Source organism: Mytilus trossulus, chromosome 3 (genome assembly GCF_036588685.1).
Source record: "Mytilus trossulus isolate FHL-02 chromosome 3, PNRI_Mtr1.1.1.hap1, whole genome shotgun sequence".
Lineage (NCBI taxonomy): Eukaryota > Metazoa > Mollusca > Bivalvia > Mytilida > Mytilidae > Mytilus > Mytilus trossulus.
In genome coordinates this window covers 42664814-42688076 of record NC_086375.1, presented here as the reverse complement: position 1 = coordinate 42688076, position 23263 = coordinate 42664814, and the positions used below count along the sequence as shown (strand labels likewise).

At 31.4% G+C, this 23263-nt stretch overlaps 1 protein-coding gene across 1 annotated transcript in view; it reads left to right on the top strand.

Moving 5' to 3' along the window:
- Window positions 1–23263, top strand: part of LOC134711515 (collagen alpha-2(IV) chain-like) — a 55723-nt gene that overhangs the window by 10157 nt on the left and 22303 nt on the right. Inside the window, exons 3-14 of the mRNA XM_063572144.1 lie at window positions 5151–5237; window positions 8254–8388; window positions 8870–8914; window positions 10240–10302; window positions 13391–13513; window positions 14378–14413; window positions 15575–15637; window positions 16348–16542; window positions 17314–17367; window positions 19733–19795; window positions 22231–22395; window positions 22851–23055. Of these exons, the coding sequence (XP_063428214.1) occupies window positions 5151–5237; window positions 8254–8388; window positions 8870–8914; window positions 10240–10302; window positions 13391–13513; window positions 14378–14413; window positions 15575–15637; window positions 16348–16542; window positions 17314–17367; window positions 19733–19795; window positions 22231–22395; window positions 22851–23055 (1234 nt within the window). The remainder of the gene's footprint in view (window positions 1–5150; window positions 5238–8253; window positions 8389–8869; window positions 8915–10239; window positions 10303–13390; window positions 13514–14377; window positions 14414–15574; window positions 15638–16347; window positions 16543–17313; window positions 17368–19732; window positions 19796–22230; window positions 22396–22850; window positions 23056–23263) is intronic.

The following is a 23263-nucleotide window of genomic DNA, read 5'->3' as shown; positions in this document are numbered from 1 at the left end:
CCGAGTAACATAAAAGTTAACATCAAAATGATATATGATCAAAATGCTTTGATAACAAATGATAAGAAACCAAATTCCTCTGAAACATAATAATATTTTTTATAACAGATAAAATTTTACGTAATTTCCGAAGTAAAAACACATTTTGTTACTACACAACAATGTAGCTTAAATGCGAAACTTAAATACTGAATTTAGATATTCATGTCTTGAGTTCGTGGTCTAGTGGTTAAGACCGATGGCTACAGTGCTGAAGGTCCCGAGTTCGATTCTCACTCGGGGTGCTAAAAATATCAGTACATTAGAAGGGTAATTTTCACCCTCTCACACACATCTCTGGTACCCAGACCGGAGATTAAACTAGAATGGGTACGTTGGGGGCCTCGGTTGGTCAAAGTGTCCCTACTTTGACCTGGAGATCAATCTTCTGATATCTCTCTGGTTTGTCTGTTTCCACCGAGTGGCCCGGTGGTTCTCTCCGAGTACTTCGGCTTCCTCCACCACAATAACAGACTTCCCGGTGTCCTAGCACTCCCTTTGTGTTGAATTGGGTGGGGATTGTTTGTCCTTGTAAAAATAATTGTCGTATAAATATACGTTAGTGACACATCTCCATTAATCCCGTTAGGGAGTGTACATGGATGCCACTGTACCCTCGCAGCTTTCGAGGGGTTCTTCGGATATCGGAGGCATTTACCAGTACATACATACATATTCATGTTTCTTAGAGTACATATGAACTTTTGCAGCAACACTTTAGAGGAATTGACTGTTCTTACCCGTAGTATAGTATGGTCTTTGATTCTGTTTGGTAATTGCATTGTTATTTGTGTCCAGGCGATACAACCAGAAACATTCATTAGTTGGAAGTGGATAGTCCAATTTTCATAGACATACTTTAGACAGATAGAGGGTGTTGAGTTTTTTATTTCCATTTATTGTATATCAAACCCTCAACAAAAAATATTGTCAAAATATTGTCCTTTACCTCCTTTTTATAAGGAGCACCCTTTAGCATCAAATCCCGGAGCAGTCCTTGATGTATGAGGACAGGCCAATTCTAGTTTTGCCTCCCCAATGGCAGATTCAATTTTTTTTTGACGATCAGTGCTTTTGAATAGGGACAAATTGTTGAACCACCCCTACTCTTTTATTCCAGGTTTGAACCACCCCCACACTTTAATTCCAGTTTTGAACCACCCCCACACTTTAATTCCAGGTTTGAACCACCCTCACACTTTAATTCCAGTTTTGAACCACCCCCACACTTTAATTCCAGGTTTGAACCACCCCCACACTTTAATTCCAGGTTTGAACCAGCCCCACACTTTTATTCCAGGTTTGAACCAGCCCTTTAAAAAGTGGCTGTATCTGCTCTTGCTCCTGGTTTCCCAGAGTCTGTTATCTTTTCCTTTGCTTTTAATTGTCAGTATTATTTTATGGTTTTCTATATATGTAAACCTTGCAAAAATATACTCATTACTTTGGTGAAAGATACCAGAGGGACATTCAAAATCTTATTGAAAATAAACTGACAACGTCATGGCTAAATAGAAAAGACACATAGACAAATAATAGTACACAAGACACAACATAGAAAACTAAAGACTAAGTAACAGTGGTCACTGATTATACATTTACATTTATAAACATTTAATTCAGCGATCACTGTGGATAGTAAACTAAAATTGGAATGTCTACTTTATTCAGCACATACACAGTGTAATATATTTTGCAATGTCTATCCATTTGTCATATTATAACATTTCACTAGTAATAAAGCATTCCTGAATCAATTTTATGGAATATGTGCACTGATCACCAAAAGTCATTGACACTTTATGTAACTAATTACTTCCTATTGCTAAGACTTTTAAGAACCCTGTAACAGTTTGATAAGAGAACCATTCAGCCTGAAGGTTTTTGAACCTCGCAGGAATTAAGGAAAAGTAATTAAAATTTGGTATCTTACTTTGTAACTTGTAACAAAGTTCAAGGTGGTTGCCCTTTCTGTTATAACCATTCTATGATTACATTCACAATATTTGTCCCTTTTCTACGAACATATGTTGTAACAAAAACAAAATGCAAGCAATGTTAGGCATTACAAAGAAAGGTATTTACAATTTCTTACAAGTGGGCAATTCTTTCATGACTTCTGAAGAGCTTTTTAGACAGCATCAGACGTTAAAACCTCTCAACATAGAACTGGGGTAAATATAAGGTTAAGTTACTTGTAGACACTTGTTTGACCTGTCTATACATTAAGATACAAATGTTTTACTAAATTTTTTAACAGTAATCAATGGTTTATAATGAATTTGTAATGTTTTAGACTTTGACAAGAGACGCTCAGACCAAAATTAAAAATATGTTTGTTTCCCCTCCCCCACCCGGGTCAAAAATAAGCCCCAGGTCAAAAAATTATTTTCCACAAAAAAAATCGAAATTATTTTTTTCCTGAAAATAATTTGTTTCCATCTTTGGAAAGTGCTTGAAAGCAGAAGGATTGATAGTCAAATAAATACACTCAAATTGAGTACAAACAACTGATAAGTGGCCTGGACTGGACAAGTCAAACAATTCATGTGACCAAGCTATGACAATCACATCCAGTTAAAAAAAAAAGAAACTGACTTCCTGGTCTGTTTACAAGTGGTAGACCCGGGGGAGGAGAAACAGACATTCTTTTAAATGTGGCCTCATTCACATGGCTGATGTGTTGACTCCAATCTTAGTTGACAAGGATTGTCAGTTTTCCTACCAAAGTCCTGGTCTCTCCAGACACTCTAGCTTCCACTGCTGATAAAAACCCTTTGCCATGAAATAGCTGAAAGTGGTGTAAGGCACCTTTCAAACAATCAATCATTTTTTTTTGGATATCCGATGGATTTGCATGTTCTTCTTTGACTTATGATTTGTTTACACTTAAGATTATAATCTAAGCTAGAGTTGATGAGAACATGTAGCCCTCAATATTGTTCTGATCATGGATATAAAATATAATACTTCATGTTCTGATTTAGATAGGCTTGATTCTGACAGATTTTATATCTTAGACTTTTAGATAGGCTTGATTCTGACAGATTTTATATCTTAGACTACTTGTAATGTTTAGTTTATGTGCAGGATTACATAATTTTGTTGCATTTTGTAAATTTTTAAAAGACCTCATGTAATATTTTGTCATGATTTTGGAATTTAAAAAAAATTGCTCTAGGAAATATGCATTACATAGAAGTAAAGTAGATTTTTTCAAAGATACTAAGGAGTCTTTCCTATCCTTCTCTTGGTTTAAATTTGATTAAATAATGCAAGTATCAAAGTTTGACAAAGATGTATAGTATTTGAAGAGGAAACTGTTTCTAACTGTACCAACCACAAATTATCATGGTAGAAATTGATGCTCTCAGTTCTGAAGTTTTATTGAATTTCAATTTTGACAAAGATGAATAGTAATTTTTAAGAGATAAATGTTTGTACCTGTACCAACCCCAAATGATATGGCTAACATGCTATTAGTAAGTTCAGAGATAGCATTGATCTGATCATAGATCTATATAACTAATCTACCATCTGATGCATGATTTCAAGGATATTGAAAAACAGCTGAGTAAGCTGAATTCTAATTGATATATGTCTGGACCGCTGTGATCTGGACAACACATCTGTACTCTTGTAAACTAATTTCAAGGAAAATATACAATGTTTTATTTAGAACTGGTTTATTTATATTTGAAGATCAAATTGCCTCTATACTGATTCATCTGTGGTAGTTTTGAAAGGAAAAGAATAAACATGATATAAGATTAATGCAATGTTAGTTAGTAGGTTAACTAGATGTGCATCTGCAAATTGATTGCCTCACATGTATATATGTGAATTGTGTTTCTATATAAAAGATATATACTTTAGAAAACAATGTTGATTGAAAGTCTGGTCTCTGATGAATTTTTGATTAAGGAATTTAGCTGAGCATAGTCTAGCTGATTGTCTTTTAAGTACCTTCATGAAGAAGGGGGTAATCAAAAACTCAAAGCTATTTTTCAAATGATAAAGATGAAAGGTTTGCATAAAATTGTATTCTAGCAATAAACGAAGATTTTGGGGGGATTTTTTAGTTCATCTAGCTAGAAATAATCAGAGTTTAAGATTTTATATCTCCTTAAGATAAATATTAAGCCAAAATAAAAGAAGTGGAGGTAAATTAATTGATAATTTGGTATTTCACATTAGAGTAAGTTGAACATGTATATATGCTTCTCAATATAAAACTAAGAATTCTGTCTGAGTATGTTAATGTATAAAAACTGCAGTAATAATGTTGAAGATAAAACCTAATACCAACAATCATGATAACATGCATTACGATGATCTTTCTTTCTTCATTTAGAGAGTCAAGAGCTAAAATTGTTTATACATAAATATAAACAATGTTGATATAAGTCACACCCTGTCTAGTTGATATGGAAACCAAATTGATTGATATCTCATAAACTTTCTCAAAGGTACTTTGTGCAAGAAGAGGTCAGTTTCAATATATGAAACACCTGTAAAAGAAAAATTCAACCAGAAATATTTAAATTAATCTTTCGTCAATCAATAAAAAGTCCATCAAAATATATAGCTGTTGCCAAAACTTTTGAAGATACTGAAAATTTCTAAATCTTTTCAGAAAAAAATGGAGGATTTTGGTCCTATCATCTTTATCTGTACATTAATTATTGATTGTTTTACTTGAAAACTTTTGACAGACTGACATTAAACACCAATCAAATCACCCTTTATTTAAATCTAGTAAAATACAGTGAGATATTTTATATACAATTTGAAAAAAATATATAAATCTTAATTTCTTCTTACATGTCTATTTTTTACTCTACAAGAGCAGGGCACCTAGATCAGAAAACTGCCTATCCTTGTGAAACCTCTGAGTTTACCCAACATTATTGGGGTTTGTGTTGCCTAGTCTGTTTTTCGGTGGTAGTGTTTTGTTGAATATGGTTGAAAAAGGGTCATAGGACATTGTGACATAAAGATAGTGAATTGCCTTGTCACATCATTTTTTTTTAGGATAAAGCACCAAATAGAAGATCATGTTATTATGATAATAATAATAATAATAATATTAATTTCTGTTTTCTTTACAGCAACGTGACCCTAGTGACCCAGAATGTCAGGGTGGTAACTGTGTTTTCCATAATGGATGTAAATGTGTTGGAGAAAAAGGATCTAGGGTATGTACTTAACTTCACATTTCTGATTGTAAAAAGTATATGAATAGGCTCATTAACTTTATTAGAGGGAAGCTGTTAAGCTATTCTCAGTAGGATTATGACTAAAGCCTCAAAAGTTTTGATATATGCTAACATATAAATTTTGTGATATTCTTAGTAAGTTACACCCAAAGTCTTTGAACTTGCTATATTCATATGTATGAAATATTACAGCATGATAATTTGATTAATGACGAAATTAAATCAAGACGCTTAGGCCAAGCAAATCGTATTTTGATTCCTTTGAATTTTTCCTTCATCAACTAAAATGTTTTTTTTATTGAAAAGTATCTTTTACAGGATCAACTAACAACATGTTTTATAAGGAGAACAAGTATATAGCACTTGAAGAAAAATGAATAAAGCAATTTTTATTGAATTAAGATTTTCTTAGTACCAAAATTAAGTTACAATATGGCTCCTCTTTGTTTTTTGCTGTTTTATGAAATAAATTACTCATAAATTGTGAAAAAAAAAATTAGTCTAAGAATTTAAAAATCCCTCTTCCCCAACTTTTTGTTATGCCATAGTCTATATATAAGCAGTTATTCTTCTGACGTTTGCAAGAATAGTTTTTTGATGAAGAATGACTTATCCACTTATCAATCTGATAAAACAAATCACTTACTAATTGTCTTTTTTTTTAAAACAAAGTGCAGTTACATTACAGTAGGAGTGCTTGTCACTTTTGTGTCAGGTGCACATTTTATGTGAGAAGACTTGTTAAATAAGTCAATGGCTTCCACATGTGTTTACATCTTATAAATTACATTTTTGTTGTATCATGCTTTAGGATCAAAATATTTTGCATTTTTACAACCTGCATCTTTTCATATTATGCAAGAAAAAAATTGTTTGTTGTCAGGATTTCCTATAACTTAAACCTTCACATTTCAGAGAGAAGCTGCGTAAAATTCTTTTCCCCTATAGTTCTATTTTACGCAGATTTGTAACTTTTGCCATTACATGAGACGTCTTTATATTTTCATGACTGAAGGTAGATGATGGGCAAATATCAATGCAACAGCTACCCAACAACATAAAGTACCAAAAAGACCTCTAGAAAATATAGTTATATAATAAAAAGTATAAATTATGTCAAGTTCTTACTGATCCCAAATGAAGTCTAAGAACTTAACAGTCATCAAAGTTCTGCCATCAGCACAGAATTACCCAAATAACAAAAAAACATAAATGGTTATTGACATTATTGGTATAACAAGTAGCAAAAACTGCCAAGAAACCTGAATTTGAGCAGGCACATAGAGATGTAGTAGGATTTTTTTGGATCTCAACCTGGTCTGGGAACACGGTTATCGTCCAAGATTTTTTTTCTCTAAATAAAGTTTCTAGTCATTTTAAATAAAGTAGTGATTTGGTCCAGCTAAAAAGGGTTTTTAAAAAAGCTAGTATATTTTGAAGCTGTCAAAAGAATTCAAGAATTCAACATTCATTTGTCCATATTTTGAGTCCGAGCTGATGAAGTTTTTCTATAATTTTGATATAATTTGTCCCAAAAGTATTATCCCACACTGTAAAAATATGATTTTTTTATATTTATTTATTGTCTAAGGTTAAAGAAACACTTCAAAATAACTGTGTTCTCAGCTTATTCACCTTTTTTATGAATTTTCGATATGGTAGAAAATAAGAAAGATAGAAGAATATTCCATGGAAGGAAGGAGAACAGCATGACCTTTATTTTATATAATCCGCGGTCAGTGACCCAAATATCTTAATTATAAAACCATAATCCATTACAGAAGCTCAACAGGAGGTAATCTGTTATTGCCATGTGTCATGAATTATTAAAAGAGGAAGTGTTAATGGAAAATTATAGTTTCAAGTAATTTATTAGAAAAGATAGTTTTAAGTAACTTATTAGAAAAGATTTATGTACTGGTAAAATGTATTCTTTCTTTAAATATTGCAACGAGAAAAAGAAATGGAAAGAAATTAACAAAAATTATCAAAGCATATTTCAAGACTGAAATATAAGTTTCTGGGTGGTTTTAAATAAGTTTGTTTTTGTAAAAGATGGTTGGTACAAGTTTTTGTTTATCCTAAATACAATTAATCTTAATCCTTGCCCTTTACTTTTTTAACAAATTCATGCACAGTCAAGTTCTGTTGAAATTTCAATATATAATGATGGTGGGGCCTTGTGTTCTACTATTGTAATCACTATCCAGTCAACACCTAGGTTGTGAGTTCGAAACACCACACTGCCCTTGCGAGTTCAGGCCCTGTCCTTGCAGGTTTACCTGATACCAATCATAATTGACTTGGATTGTTAGTTTTCCTACCAAAAGTCAGTGGTTTTTCTCAGGGCAATCTGGCTTCCTCAACCAAACAAAATGGGCTGCCACAATTTAGCCTGAAAGTGGCTAACACAATCAATCAATCAATAATAAGTTAACAGATTGATTTTCTGTAAAAAACTGAGAAGCTGAAAAAATAATGAAGTGTTTTTATGTAAATGATATTCTTATTACAGGTTTATAAGAATAGCAGTATTGTCAGACAACCAAAATAACTATTGGCATTGTTTTGTATATAGTTGTAATAAAACGTAACTATAATCATGTTTACCATGCTTACATGTCATGATAAGTAATAATTAACCAGTTGCTGGTATTTGAGATCCTCCAAATGACTTTCTTACTACTAAGTTTCAGTGAATACAAGTGGCTTATAGTATCTTTTAAAACAATTTCTGTTTCTTATCTATTGATCAATTAAAAAAATATATTAAAATGTGATTATTTTCCATTGAAAATTGTTTTGTTGTTAATGCTGGCTCTCTTCAGCTTAGAAATATAACTGAACAAAATGACTTTCCAAAGGCTATGAAGAAATTCAGAAAAAAACCCAGATCAATTTGGTATTGCCCAACTGAATTTGATTTAGCGATCTTCATTTCTTATGAAGAGTATTTCCTTTATCTAAATAGTAAATTTATTTTGAATATTTTCAGGGATCACCTGGTCCCATTGGTCCACCCGGACCCCAAGGTATTCAGGGATTTCCTGGTATGGAAGGTCTTCAGGGAACTAAAGGAATGAAAGGAGAACATGGACCTGAAGGACCTGATGGACCAAAGGGTAACAGGGTAAGTCTATATATAGCCCATACAGAAACTCAAACAAATTTAAGATAAACACAAAGTCATGCAAAAATCTTAAAGGTTTTTCTGTACTCTTGTTATCTCAAAAATGAATTTCATCAGATTTAGAGAATATGATAACAGTGCAGTTAGTTGATTAAAAAAATGGTATTTTTGAAGAATTGCAGTTACCAATGTCTTGGTTAATAGAAACTTTGAAAGTCAGATCTTTTTTTGTTCAACTGCAGTCAAATATATAGTTATAATAAAGTATTGATAACATTAAAAAGTAAAATCACAAAAATATTGAACTCCAAGGTAAATTCAAAACAGAAAGTCGTTAATCGAATGGCAAAATCAAAAGCTCAAACACATCAAAAGAATGGATAAAAACTGTCTAAAATAGAAGTGAAGTCATGATAAATTGCGATGTATTTTACATTATTGTTAGCTATGTTTAAAGTGATCTCTCATTGTTTATTTTCAGGGTAAGATGGGTATGCCTGGATTTCCTGGTATGAATGGTATTCCTGTAAGTATCAAGAAGTTTATACATTTATAGATGTGAAAATTCCACCAAATAATTGTTGTAAATAGGCGTTCACTTGCTTATTATCCTAACATAAACCATCTTTTACTTTCTTTTTAAAAAGTTTTTAAAATGTAAGAAAAGCAGATGCATTAACTCTATAAATGTCAAAATAGGTTATAGTCTGGTCTACTGTCTGACAGATCTCCAATTATAGAATCATTTCCTCTACACTGAAAAGTACATACAGCAAACTTCCTCTGAAAAAATCATCTGAAAATCTAAAGCATACAGATAAAGCAGATTTCTGGAAAACAAATAAACTGTTCGATGCTCCGGACAAGTATTTTTTTTTCGGATTAGTAAATTTACTTTGTTTAGACACATGGATTTATGGAAAAAATAAACAGTCTTCACTGTTAGCCACAAGTCCAATGCCACAGACAAGTCAAGTTTATTCAGATTAGTAAGTTTTTGAAAAACATTGTTAAGACACATGGATTTATGGAAAAAATAAACAGTCTTCACTGTTAGCCACAAGTCCAATGCCCCAGACAAGTCAAGTTTATTCGTATTAGATAGTTTTTGAAAATCATTGTTTAGACACATAACAAAAATGTCAAAATAGTGGTTTTCAGACTAGTAGTCAGAAAGGTTTTTTTGGCAGACTGAATCAATCACACTTTTATTTAACCAAGTCAGTTAACGATGGACTCATTTTAAAAACTGAATGAACACAATAAATGCCAAAAAACTGTGTTAGTATGTCTATTGTAAAAAGAACATGTGTTTAAGTGCATAGTCTTAATAAGAAACAGATCTATCCAATTTAAAGGTTAATATTTTTATCAGTTCAACAGTAAATTGTGCATGTCGACACACTCCAAGATATATGTGTATTAGTACTTTAGGTGTAAAATGTCTGTAACTAGCTGAATTTGAATAGTATTGTCAATTATTAGGGTGTAGAAATGGGGGTACCTTTATCAAATTCATGCTAAATGATGTGAACAGTAATTTTTTTGTGCATGACAATAAAATCATGTTTAATTTTTTAAAGGATATTTTGACGAATCATGGAAAAATTTTAACCAATTTGACTCTCTTGGTAGCCGAAAATTACCATTTGACACTGGATGGGAAGGGCGTTGGTGCCCTCTTATGATATAAATCTGTTTGTCTTGTCTTGGAAAAAATACACCTTGCAACAACATACATTAACATATATTGAGTAGCAAATTTTAGATTAAAAAAAATATAGCCTCTAGGTGGATTTTTAGACTATCCCTCTTAATGTTTATATCATTATTTGTTATAATTTTATTCAGGGTATTCCTGGCCCTGTTGGACCAAGAGGCTCACCTGGTCTGGATGGATGTAATGGAACTCAGGTAAGAAATACTGAATAATTTAAGATTCAGAACAAAAAACCTAAGCATGAAGATTTTGATATGAAGTTCAGATTCATGATTTCAATAGAAGTTCAGGGCATCAAAATAATGCAACACAGGACCATAAACATCTTATTCTCAATTTGATATTGAAGCTCTATGTTAAAAGTAAAATTACAAAAATACTGAACCCTAAAGAAAATTCAATACAAAAAGTCCATAATCAAATGGCAAGATAAAAAGCTCAAATACATACAATTTATCTTAAATATATATCAGAAAGAATATTCCAATTCAAAGATATAGTTGTTAAAAGAAATAAGTATTTTTCAAAAACCATAAAAAAAATGTTGGTTATAAAACAACATTTTGGTTTGTTAATTACATTTTCTTACAAGCTGTGTTTCTAAGGAGATACATATATAATCATCTAATAATGATATAATCTCAATATATGAATCAGTAATATGATTCTTCTTATTAATTATCAAAGGGTTATTATATAACACCCTAATCTTATGGGACCCTCACTAGATAATGATAATTTGTAAAGCCCTTCTGTACTTCCTAAAGATAAGGTTATTGACACAATGTAACAGACTGAAAAGTTTGTAGTTAATAGAGTGTAAATTGAAAGTAATTACCACTGAAAAACACACACATGTTGACTGAGTAAATTGAAAAAAGTCAGGTTTTACCCACAAGCCTCTTGAGATAAAACATGATGAATTTTGTTTATTCTGATATAATAAGAAACATATGTGTTGATCTAGGAATGTTTCAGAAAATGGTTTAATTGGGTATAAAGGCATCAGTAGTATACTGGTGTTTTCATAAAGTGGAATTTAGTGATTTGTCAACGAAAACTCTTCCCAAGTGATCTCACTTGTTTGTTTTTATTACAGAGAATTGATTTAGTATCTATGGAAACATTTTCCACTGCCATCATTTCTGTTGAATTTGTATATAACTAATTACCCATAAAGCCATTTGATAAATTGACATTGTTTTGTTGTCTCCTATACTATTTTTTTTCATTTTTCTTTGTATGAACATTTTTTATGCTCTCCTCTTCTAGATTTCTTTCAAAAAGTTATGGAAATTTTAATTTTCTCTTCTAAATTTCATCAGTTTTGCTAATGCTATGGACAAAAAAAGCTCTCACAGATGAATTTTCTGAAAAAGTAAAAAAAAAATAATATAGCAAGTAAATTTTGAAAAAGATGTGGTCATTATGAATAGGAGATGTGATATGAGTGCTAATGAAACAACTCTTGTATGTAGATATGAATTAAAAGTGATGTTATGTTTTCATCCATGAGACAGCTATCCAAAGACAAAATAATCCCAAAAGACATCTTCATATGGTCTTTAATGATTGTCAGGTTTCTACATTTTAAAGACTGCAACAGTAAATTGCACTCAGATATTCCATCATTCTGTATGAGTATGCCAAGTTATCTGATAACCTTAGGAGGTCTTATCAGTGAATTCAGAATTGAGCTGTCAGCATGTATAGTGTTGCTAGCTAAAATCTACAGGTGTGGTTATTTTCTCAATCATTGCATGACCAGAAATAATTTTCTGTTTTTTTATTAACATTCTATTTTTTTTAAAAGTGAAATGATATGGTTATCATGTGTGAGTATGATGCTTTCAAGAAAGTCATATCTGCAATCAGAATAAAGCAAATTATTTCCCTTGTTCGTGAGACATAAAAATGTAGTGGAACTTTATGGCTATCATTTTTGTAGATTCATTGTATTTGCCAGGATTTTCTTTTGTCTTACTTTTGAATTTAGTGATTATACCCTTAGTCAGAGAAAATGTATAATAAAAGTCTTTTAAAGAGGTAGGAACTTTTCAGGAATTTTAAGACTGAGCTGTTTAATATACAGGATTTGGGGTATAGTTAGGTAGACAACTGTTGGGAATTTGAAAATCAGGATTAAATATTTCCAGAATGATGCAGGAACAGACACATTTTTATGCCCCTGCCGTAGATGAGGGGGCATCAAGTTTTATCATTTTATCATCACTTGTATATCCAGCCATATGTATGTATGTATTTAGTTTGCGTTTTATTAGGAACTCTACATCCTTACAGAAATCTAAAGTGTCAAATATAAATGTTCCCATCAAATATAATAACAGGGGAAGCCTTAGTGATATTTATGTGTTTAATATGAATGTTATTGAGTGGTGGTCTATAGTTGCTGTGTAACATATTTATTTATTTTGTTTCGTTCATAACTGTGACCTTTAGTATTCTGATTATTCTAGTTTGAATTGTTCTACATTTGTCATGTTTCATAGCTTGCTAATAGTGAATGAATTTTGATTATTGTTATATGACTTATGCTGACCTTAGATATGTCATTTCCTCTCTTTTGAAAAGTCGTCTCATTGGCAATCATACCACATCTTTTATTTGTATATGGAAATCTTAGAGGTACTAATATGAATGTACATATTTATTTATGTTTATAAGGAGAACCTGCTAATCTTTGAATATCTGATAATAGAAAAGATCAGGCCTCACGGTCATAAAACTTTCAAGCATGATTTTTGTACTCAGACTCGAAAATCAACCAATCAAATTGCTGGATTTCATGTTTCGAGCATGATTTTTGTGCTCCGAGCATTGAGCAAAGTTTTATGCCTTCAAGGAGTTGTGGTATGATTACCAATGAGAAAACTTTCCACCAGGGTTAAAATGAGGTGGAAGTAATAAAAAAAAAGGCAAATATATGGCCTTTAAAAAAGAGAAAAAAGTTTTTGATGAAAGTATATTTGCGTACAATAGTCCTTTAACTGAAAAAAGGGAAAAATGCAAACAAGACAGCAAACTGCCAAAATGTATAACAAGACAAACTTGCTGTCAAATATTCTGTGTGAGTCATTAGGCTCCCCTTTGAAGTCCATACGTTGACCTATAATAGTTTACATTTACAAATTGTGACATGGATTGAGAGTTTTTTCATTGGCACTCATACCACATCATCATATATCTATGAAAACAAATATGACATACATGAACCAACTTCAACCAAGGACAATTTCTGTACCGATTTATATATGTTTATAGGGAGAATCTGGTAATCCTGGAATTTCTGGATTTCCTGGACCTGTGGGACCTCCTGGTTTCCCTGGATCCAAAGGAGGAAAAGGAGAACCTGCTAGAAATGGTGTTGGTATCAAGGGAACCAAGGTTAGTTTTAAAATTGATAAAACATTATTTATTCAAAATAATTATTTGATTTAAAAAAAAATTATGTTCAAAAGATTTTTAGAATCTATTTTAAGAACATATTAAGCCATGGTTCTAACTTGCACGTTCAAAATGTTGTTTTTTTTAATTATTATTTGTTATGTTATTACTTAGATTTTATTTTTTATTTTGAGATTGGTTTATCATAGTTATACAATTTTTCTATTTTTCATTTAGAAATGAAATTTTAGGGAAAATATTTCATATCGATATGTTTTTCTTTATAACAAATGTATTGAATACTCTCACGGTAACATTTTGTCTCTTATGATTGTGAATAATTAGCAATGTGATTGGCCTATCCAACATCATGAGGCGATATAACGAAATTTCCATTGACTATTCATTAGGTCATTGATGACTTTCAAAGGTTAAGACAATGCTAAAAGTTTTACATCGGAACAGAAAATATAACCTCATACTTGAAAGTGAAAAAAACTTATATAACACAACAAGAGTGTTGACCAAAAGAGAATTATGTCTGATAACGCGTGAGAATTGAATATTGCTTGATATCAACTTGAGTTATTTATTTTCAATATGACAATACTGTGGGTACGAATTTTCGTAAATTAAAGAAAACTTGCATGTTTGCAGATATTTAATTTCGTGGTTTTACTGAAGTCTGCTTAACAGCCTATAAAAAATTGTTATTCGTTGAACATTTAATTTCGTGGTTCACTTGTACTTTCAAAATCAACAAAAATTGGTATCCAACAAATAATAATTAACCCACAGTAATGTAGAATTTTATGTACATATTTGTTACATGAATTTGTAACATTTTTTTCTTCTTTTTTTTAGGGAGAACCTGGTGTAACTGGATTTCCAGGACAAGTGGTCAGTATTAACTGGTTTGCTAAGTTTGTAAAATAAGGTCGTATTTGAACAGTAACTTCTTTGTTAAACTTCACTTTTACACCCCGACATACTTAATAATTATTTTCTATAAAAATGATAAATGATGTTATTCCAATGCATGTTGATTCTGGTAGCGAAATCAACATTTGATTGGTTGAAACTATCACATGTGACATCGAACAAAACTTCATATACCCCTCTGAAATGTTGGCACTTAATCGTGTGATGTTACAAGACGTTTATGTACATAACTTCTTGGACTTCTTATTTTCTAAATAGCGATAGCACATATCATTACTGTGTTCAAATTTATGTCAGATGTTAAAACAAAAAGACCAATTAAATATTAAATGTTTATCCATACTGTTTATCAATAATTCAATATGAATGTTGTGTTTAGTAACTGTAATAAAAACAAGAGGATAAGAAAAATGCTTGTATGCCAACTAATATTTGAAGTTCAGATAGTAAACAAAGATTAGGCAGTGCAATAAAACATTCATTTCCCTTGGCCTTGGAAGATATATAAAGATTTGTTCACCCTTGTGTGATTCTTGGGTGAACAAATCGTCATATCTCCCTCAGGCACAGGAAATAAATGTATAGAACCAAATGCATCATTTCATGTACATTTCACTCATCTTCTTCTTATGGTTATGTTAAATGAACAAAATAGAAAATCTTAAATAAAGATGAAAAGTGGTATTTACTGGCCAAGGCTCCGTTTTAAAAGACTTTACTTTGACCTATAATGGTTTACTTTTACAAATTTTGACTTGGATGGAGAATTGGATCATTGGCACACATCTACAAACTAACACAAAAATACAAGAACAATAAATATTCATCTGCTATCAATCTATCAGTTTACCATACTTATATTTCCATACTGTAAACCAACTAATTTTCATGAGCATTTATTTTGCGTGTAGATAAAGAACGCCAAAAAAAATTAGCACAAATATGTAACACTTGGGGCTTCCCTCATATAATACATTCAAGAAAATGTTTTAACTCAAGAAAATAAATCGCCCCAAAGTCAGCTGAAAAGGGCCATACACGTCATAAAGTATTGGAAAAAATAAGATTACAGTATGTTTATGTTTTGACTTTTTAATTACTTTTGTAATATTTTTTCAGGGACCAAATGGTAGAGATGGAGGACCCGGTCCTAAAGGAGAGAGAGGATTTGATGGAAGAAATGTATGTTAATTATCAATCCTTCATTTAAAGAGATGATTTATCTCTCTATATACTGATCAATATTTTTTTACCAAAAGAATTTGTCTTTTTATAGTCAGAGCCTAATATCAACTTGTTATTTTAAATTTAATTGTTTTTATACTTGTCCATTTTAGTTTAAATTTGATAATTACATGCAGGGATGTATGCCAAATAGACATAATGTTTTAAATATTGCACATGATTTTTTTAGAAGTTCTTATAATATATGTTATATTCTTAGGGGATGTATGGCGATAATAAGAATGACAAACAAGAGGCTGCATGTTCATTTGTATTCCACACGAATAATGATACAAATAATATATAGGTTTTTTTCATAAATCATAGCAGACTGATATCAAAGGGAAGTAATTCAATAAACGTAAATCAAAGTCTGTAAAGTACTATATCAGACTGATATCAAAGGGAAGTAATTCAATGAACGTAAATCAAAGTCTGTAAAGTACTATATCAGACTGATATCAAAGGGAAGTAATTCAATAAACGTAAATCAAAGTCTGTAAAGTATTATATCAGACTGATTATTTCAGTAGTGAATTTGAAAGTTTTTTCTGGAAGAGATTTTTTAAAAGGTCAACATTTGTAATTTTGAATAACCAGAATATAACATCTACAGTTCAAAATACAGAATATTATCAAAAACCTATCATATGTTTTCATTTTTTCAGGGCTTTAAAGGTGACCTTGGTCAAAAAGGACAAAAAGGAAGTAATGGCATTAGTGTAAAAGGTCCCCCTGGTCCACCAGGAGAATATGGAGAAGTAGGTCCACCTGGTCCACCAGGAAACAATACTAGCCCTTTCACACAGCCAAAGGGATCATATACTGGACCAAAAGGAGATCGGGGAAGAAAAGGAGACACAGTAATTTTATTAATATTCTAAAAATAGTTTCTGTTAAAGATTTTCTAGTATACTGAGCTTTTGTCTATTTATAAATTCCAAGAAAAAAAGTACCTGAAAAATAAATGCAAACATGACTATTAAAAACAATCTTAACTAAGGCCCTGTCTATAAGAATATATCTGTATTTATAGATTATGGTTGATCATCTCAACAAGATTTTCTCGCTTGAGCAGAGGTAGCTCAAGCAAGAGGCTCAAGTGAAAAAGGCAATTGAGTTGAGATCACCTATGATAATCTGTTTTTCCCTATTTTCCCTATGAGGACGTTGTCAATTTAATGTCAATTTTGATAGCAACATCAAGTGCCTGCTCAGTTTCTAGCAATAATTTTCCATCTCAAGCGAGTAGCATAACATGAAAATTTATCACAAAAAAAGATCAAAGGATAATGCACAAAATAGTAATAATCAAATATGATGGATTAATAAAATTGAAGTCCTTACTGATCCAATAATGACAAAAACTGTAAAAAAAATAATTTTATAAGAAAAGTTACTAAAAATTTAGAATTTATTCCGATGCTTTTATTGTTGTGCAACATGGTTGTAATCACAATAATTTGAATAACTCGCATTTTATTCTGGACCTCAGGATTTCATGTTTTTAAGCCACGGATTTCAGGTCCAGGACCCCCCCCCCCCTAATAAATAAATGCACACAATGCAGGTAATTTCTTTATTTACAATGCATGTATAAACAAAGTATATGATTGATCTGGTTGTCTTTGTAGGGATTACAAGGAGATACTGGAAGGAATGGATTTAAAGGAGAAGCTGGAAGAGATGTAAGGCATAAATTATTGAATTGTTTATTTTTTTATTTATCTGTCAGTCAAATTATTATCATTTATCTATTTTATTTGTTTGAAGTGTTATATATTAAAGGGGCACTAGCTGTCAAATTCACTGATCACTGATTTGACTCAAATATGGAGAAAGTGTTACTAAGTTGTAAAACTTGTATCTGATCCATTTTTCATTTTGAACAATTAAAATACTATATAATATGTAGAGACAACAACATCTGGGTTACCGCAAGGTGATAGTTTTATTGAGTCGACATGTTTCACCGCTAATGCGGCGTCATCAGGACAATATTACAGAGTTTACATGTTCATAAAGTGTATATAATGCGGTTGTATTAATTATGACGTAAAAGAATAAAAGTGAAAGTGAAAATACTAATTCAATAGGTTTCCTGACAAATAGATCACAAAAATATCATTTAAATTTAGTGTTTTCAGACATGACTGATAATTTTGTAATTAATTATAATCTTATAAGTGTGGATGATAAGGAAAATCATATAAAATTGTAGTTCCTAAAGGAGTAGGTACTGTAAGGGCCGATTTTGTTCTCAAATTTCAAGTTTGTTGAATGAAAGATTTTGAACACTTTTTATACGACTGCAAAAATTGAAAATTTTTGGTCCTATATTGGTATCACGTTGGCGTCGTCCTTGTTGTTCGTAGACATTTGTTTTTTTGCACTCTAACTTTAGTAAAAGTAGATAGAAATCTATGAAATAAAAACACAAGGTTGATGACCATAGAAGGAAGGTTTTTGGGTGTTTTGGTCCCAAAAGTTTAGGAATTAGGGGCCAAAAAGGGCACAAATAAGCATTTTTCTTGGTTTTCGCACAATAACTTTAGTATAAGTGAACAGAAATCTATGAAATTTTAACATAAGGTCTATGATTACAAAAGGAAGGTTGGGATTGATTTTGGGAGGTTTTGTCCCAACAGTTTAGGAATTTAGGCCAAAAACAGATCCCAAATAAGCATTTTTCTTGGTTTTGCACAATAACTTTAGTATAAGTTAATAGAAATCTATAAAATTTTAACACAAGGTATATGACCACAATAGAAAGGATTAGATTGATTTTGAAAGAAGCATACATTTTTGTTAATGTCCTTTTTTTCTGTTGAACAAATAGGAGAGATAGCGGTAATATGGAAATAAAAAAAGAACTAAATTACAGAAATCACTTAAATTTTACAATTATTTAGTTTATGTACAGCTTATTTCAAAACAACAATAAATAATATAGGTCACAGATGAGTTAAAAAAGATATTTCAATTTTAATGGCATTTTTGCATCAAAGGGAGATAATTTGGAGCGTTTTCAATGATATCTACATTTTAAAAGTCACCTGGAGTTAACACAAATTGATTTTTAGAAATGATTTTTGTACCATAAGATAAAGTAACAACTACTAAAGAAAAATAAATGTTTTATTTTTTTCTAAAAATCTTTAACCAGCAAGCCTCCTTATGTGTCTGTTTAAATTGATTAAATTAGTTTATGTTAAAGATTTTAACTGATTTAGTCATTAAAAACCCGCCAATTCAAGCTTAAATATGAAAAATCTATATCAAATATGCCAAAAAACGTCACTTTTCAGATGGTTTTTGTCAAAAATGAAAGTTGCTGCATACGTGTTCATCCTCAACCTTTCTATATGTTATGTATTATCATCAAATACAACTTACATTTCAATATTATGAATGAACAGGAATGCAGCCACTTTCATTTTAGACGGAAACTGTCAAAAATTTAACTAAAATGCTCAAATTGTGAAGATTTCAGTCATTATACCCCTGCTTTCAAAAAAGGGGGATATACTGTTTTACCTCTGTCTGTCAGTCCGTCTGTCTGTCAGTCAGTCCGTCCCATGAAACTTTCGTCACATTTTTCTCAGGAACTACACATCCACCCTTTCTGTAATTTGGTATCAACATTAATATATGTCAGCCATACCGTGTGATGCGTTTTCAGATTCATCATTCATCGACTTCCTATTTACCGAACACTTACATTTTTTTATTTTACACTATTAGTATTATCCACTTGCGGCGGGGGTATCATCAGTGAGCAGTAGCTCGCAGTTTCACTTGTTTAGCATGACTTAAATTTACTGATTCTAGTCCCCGATATATATGTGCATTGTATTGTCAAAAACAGCCCATATTTATGTAGCAGAATCATTCTACTTTCCAGTAAATAGCTAAAAGATTACATTTTCATACTTTTGTAAAACTGCTATAATTTGGGGCCACAAAGGGGTCTTACTGAACCTACTCCTTTTCAGGAAGATTATGATATGTACCTTTATGATGAGATAAATGAAGTTTTTCATATATTTTCAGGGAATGAAAGGTATGCCTGGTATGTTTGGTGAGAAAGGTGTTCCTGGAATAGCTGGACCTAGGGTAAGATTTTTTAGGCAAAATTTCGAGCAAAAATTGCTATAAACCCTAACCTGAAAACCAGAATTTTGCAACATTTATTGAAAAAAAATTCAGAAATGGAGTTGTATGTAGAAATTTTTTTGTGATCATCTTTCCTTGTCATGGATTTGTAAGATTATGTATCTATCATCTTCGCTAGCCAAGGGTTACGATCCACTCCCTCTCTCTTCACCCTTGGCAGATTGAGCCAACATTTGTGATAACAATGTTGCGCCATCTATCGGAAAATTAAAATCACGCCCATTTTTCTTCTCCAATGGTAGCACTTGCACTTTTCAATTTGGAGGTAAAAACACGGTAGCGTCTAGATTCTATACTCTTGATAAAGCCGGAAATAAAAATATACGTCAAAATTCATGCATTTGTGCATGAAACATACTCAGGAACTTCTATAAAATGATTAAAAACATTCAAGATGTCACTAAACATAGTCGTATGTTTAGGGATGTAAAGACTTGATGCACAATAAACACGTGGCAATTGTTTACAAACACTTTCTACATTTACACGTGATCATGTTATAGGCGCTTTTTGATTGGATGCAGCGAGTTTCGACTGCAACCAATAAAACTCCTTCCCTTGTGTTTCCGAAATTTTATCTCAATCTGCCAAGGGTGAAGAGAGCGGGAGTGGATCGTAACCCTTGGCTAGTGAAGATGGTATCTATGGATATAATGTAATTCTTAGGTATTTTTTTATTGACCCTTGATCTCTTTTCTCTGTAAATATATAAGTTATTGATACAAATGGGTCATTATTAGAGATCTACCAAATGTTTTCAACGACAAGTATAGATTATTATTTAATTTTTTTAAATATATAATGGGATTCATTCATTGATCTTGCAGTTATGATGTACTGTGAAAGTACTTTAATTCGTGGGTATCAATTTTTGTGGTTTGAGCAATATTTACATATTCGTGGGTTTTTAAATTCGTGGATTTTAGTTTTCTAAAAAACAAATTAAAATTAATACCTTAAAAGAAACGAAGGTTACAAATAGCCTGGATTGACGGAAATTGCAAGGTAAACATTGACCGTCGTGTAAATCGTAGTGATAACACTAATTAACTCGTGATAAAGTGATCAACAGATTGAAGACGACCAAAGGTGTTGATAATGCCATAAACATGTCACCTAAAGAAAACAGTAACATACACAAATGCTATAAACGTATCTTTAATTGTCAAATAATTCTTATCAAAATCAAGCCCAGCATGAAATTATTATTTCCCATATGTACGAGAACTAATGAGGATATAAAATGAACACTTTATCATACTAGCATATCAATACCGGAAATCTGACTTTCATTGTTGATCATAAATATTTTTTATGAGAATTAAATGTACAGTTCAGGTTATTTAAGATTAAATGGGTATAATCCTGTATGCATTTATAGTTCTGTGACTGCTATTAAAGTATTCTCAGATTTGGCGTTTTCCATATATTCTCTAGATCATATCAGTAGTCAAACCTACCGATAGGGATCTTTCCATGTCTTGATTTTTGACAATGATTGTTTTATTTCGTTGGACACTTAAATTCGTGGATAAAGTCATCCACAAAAACCACGAAAATTGGTACCCCACGAATAAAAGTACTTTCACAGTAATACAATTGATTGTTCATTTTTGGTTGCCAAAATATAACCAAATTCAACAAAAAATATAGGTTGGCAAGGGAAATAACTCTATATACATTTTTTTTGCTGGATTCTTTCTCATGATCACCCCTCCCTCATTTCTTTATTGTATTGTATTTCAATCATTTGTAATAATTTAGAGTTTTCCTAAAGTGATTCAATAAGACAAAGATTACTGTTCATCTTCATTTTTAAAAAACTATAGAATTTATGATTTTGTTATACTGTGGATTCATTAATATTCGTTGGATACCAATTTTCTTGGGTAAAGGTAAACCAGGAAATTAAATGTTCCATGAATGACAAATTTTCTATAGGCTAATGTATGGAAACCTCGACAAAACCATGAAATCAAATATCCACGATCATGTAAGGATTTCTTTAATTCACGAAAAATTAATACTCAAGAAAGTTAATGAATGCACAGTAGTATATGAACTGTATTTTAAGCTGCACTTTAAATTATTTCAAAGCCTATAGTCTTATATATGGTTTACAATACAGTAGTGTTAACAATATTCCTTTTTTGAAATTCCTACTCAGGATTCAAATGAGTATCACAACATCAACTATCTACACTTACAATTAGAATAAACAATTGAATGAAATCATTTGACATGATTTTTATCAATTTAAAACATTAATTCAGAAAATTAGTCAGAAAATATTTCTTTTTGTTCAGACTCTAGGCATTTCTACTATGATATTGTTTGTTACTTGCACTAGTTTAAGTTTCAACTTTTTCTGACAGGGAAAACAAGGATTGCCAGGGTTACCAGGATTGCCTGGATTGAAAGGTGACCGTGGAATGGATGGACTTCCTGGGCTAAACGGACTTGCAGGAGAAAAGGGAGGCCTTGGGTTTGAAGGTCCTAAGGGAGATTTAGGACCAAGGGGTCTTCCTGGCCCAGCAGGAGTAAGAAATAATTTTAATTTAGTTTTATGTAGTATGGAGAGTTGAAGATTCATATTTATGGATATCTACATGTTTTTGAATGTAACTAAATAACTACAAAGTTGATTTGGTTGTGTTCTAATTAAACCATGGAATCATTGTAATTTTTACTTTTGGCTTTGCGAACTAACAGTTGGAAAACATAACTATTGTTTTTAATATCCAATCAAATCATGGAACATATAAAAAAAAATGTTTTTGTTTCATTCATAGTACAGTCAAAGGACAAAAGTGAGTTCCCACTAAAAAATGTTCTACCATTTCAATCAAAATCAATATTTAAAAAAAAAATGATTTATATGGAAAAAAGTATCTATGAAACATGTATCTAATTATTAATAAATATGTCATAAACTGATGGTATTCAGTGAAGAATTTGTGTTGACACATGTTTATAAATAAGAAATTGTTATTAGGGAAAAGGTGGTAATGGACCGTCTGGACCAAAAGGAGATAGAGGACCTTCAGGTCCAAGAGGTTTCCCTGGAAATGATGGATTTCCTGGTCTTCCTGGACCTCAAGGAGAAACTGGACCAGCTGGAGGACCTGGAGTACCAGGACCACCTGGACCACAAGGAAAAGATGGGATAAAGGGAGACAAAGGAGGACCAGGGGTTTCAGGTAAGATAGTTTGTAAAGTTAACCTTGGGGTTCGTGTTGTTTATTCTTTAGTTTTCTATGTTGTGTCATGTGTACTATTGTTTTTCTGTTTGTCTTTTTCATTTTTAGCCATGGCGTTGTCAGTTTGTTTTAGATTTACAAGTTTGACTGTCCCTTTGGTATCTTTCGTCCCTCTTGTATTACCTGTAAGACCAGTTTTAAATAAATA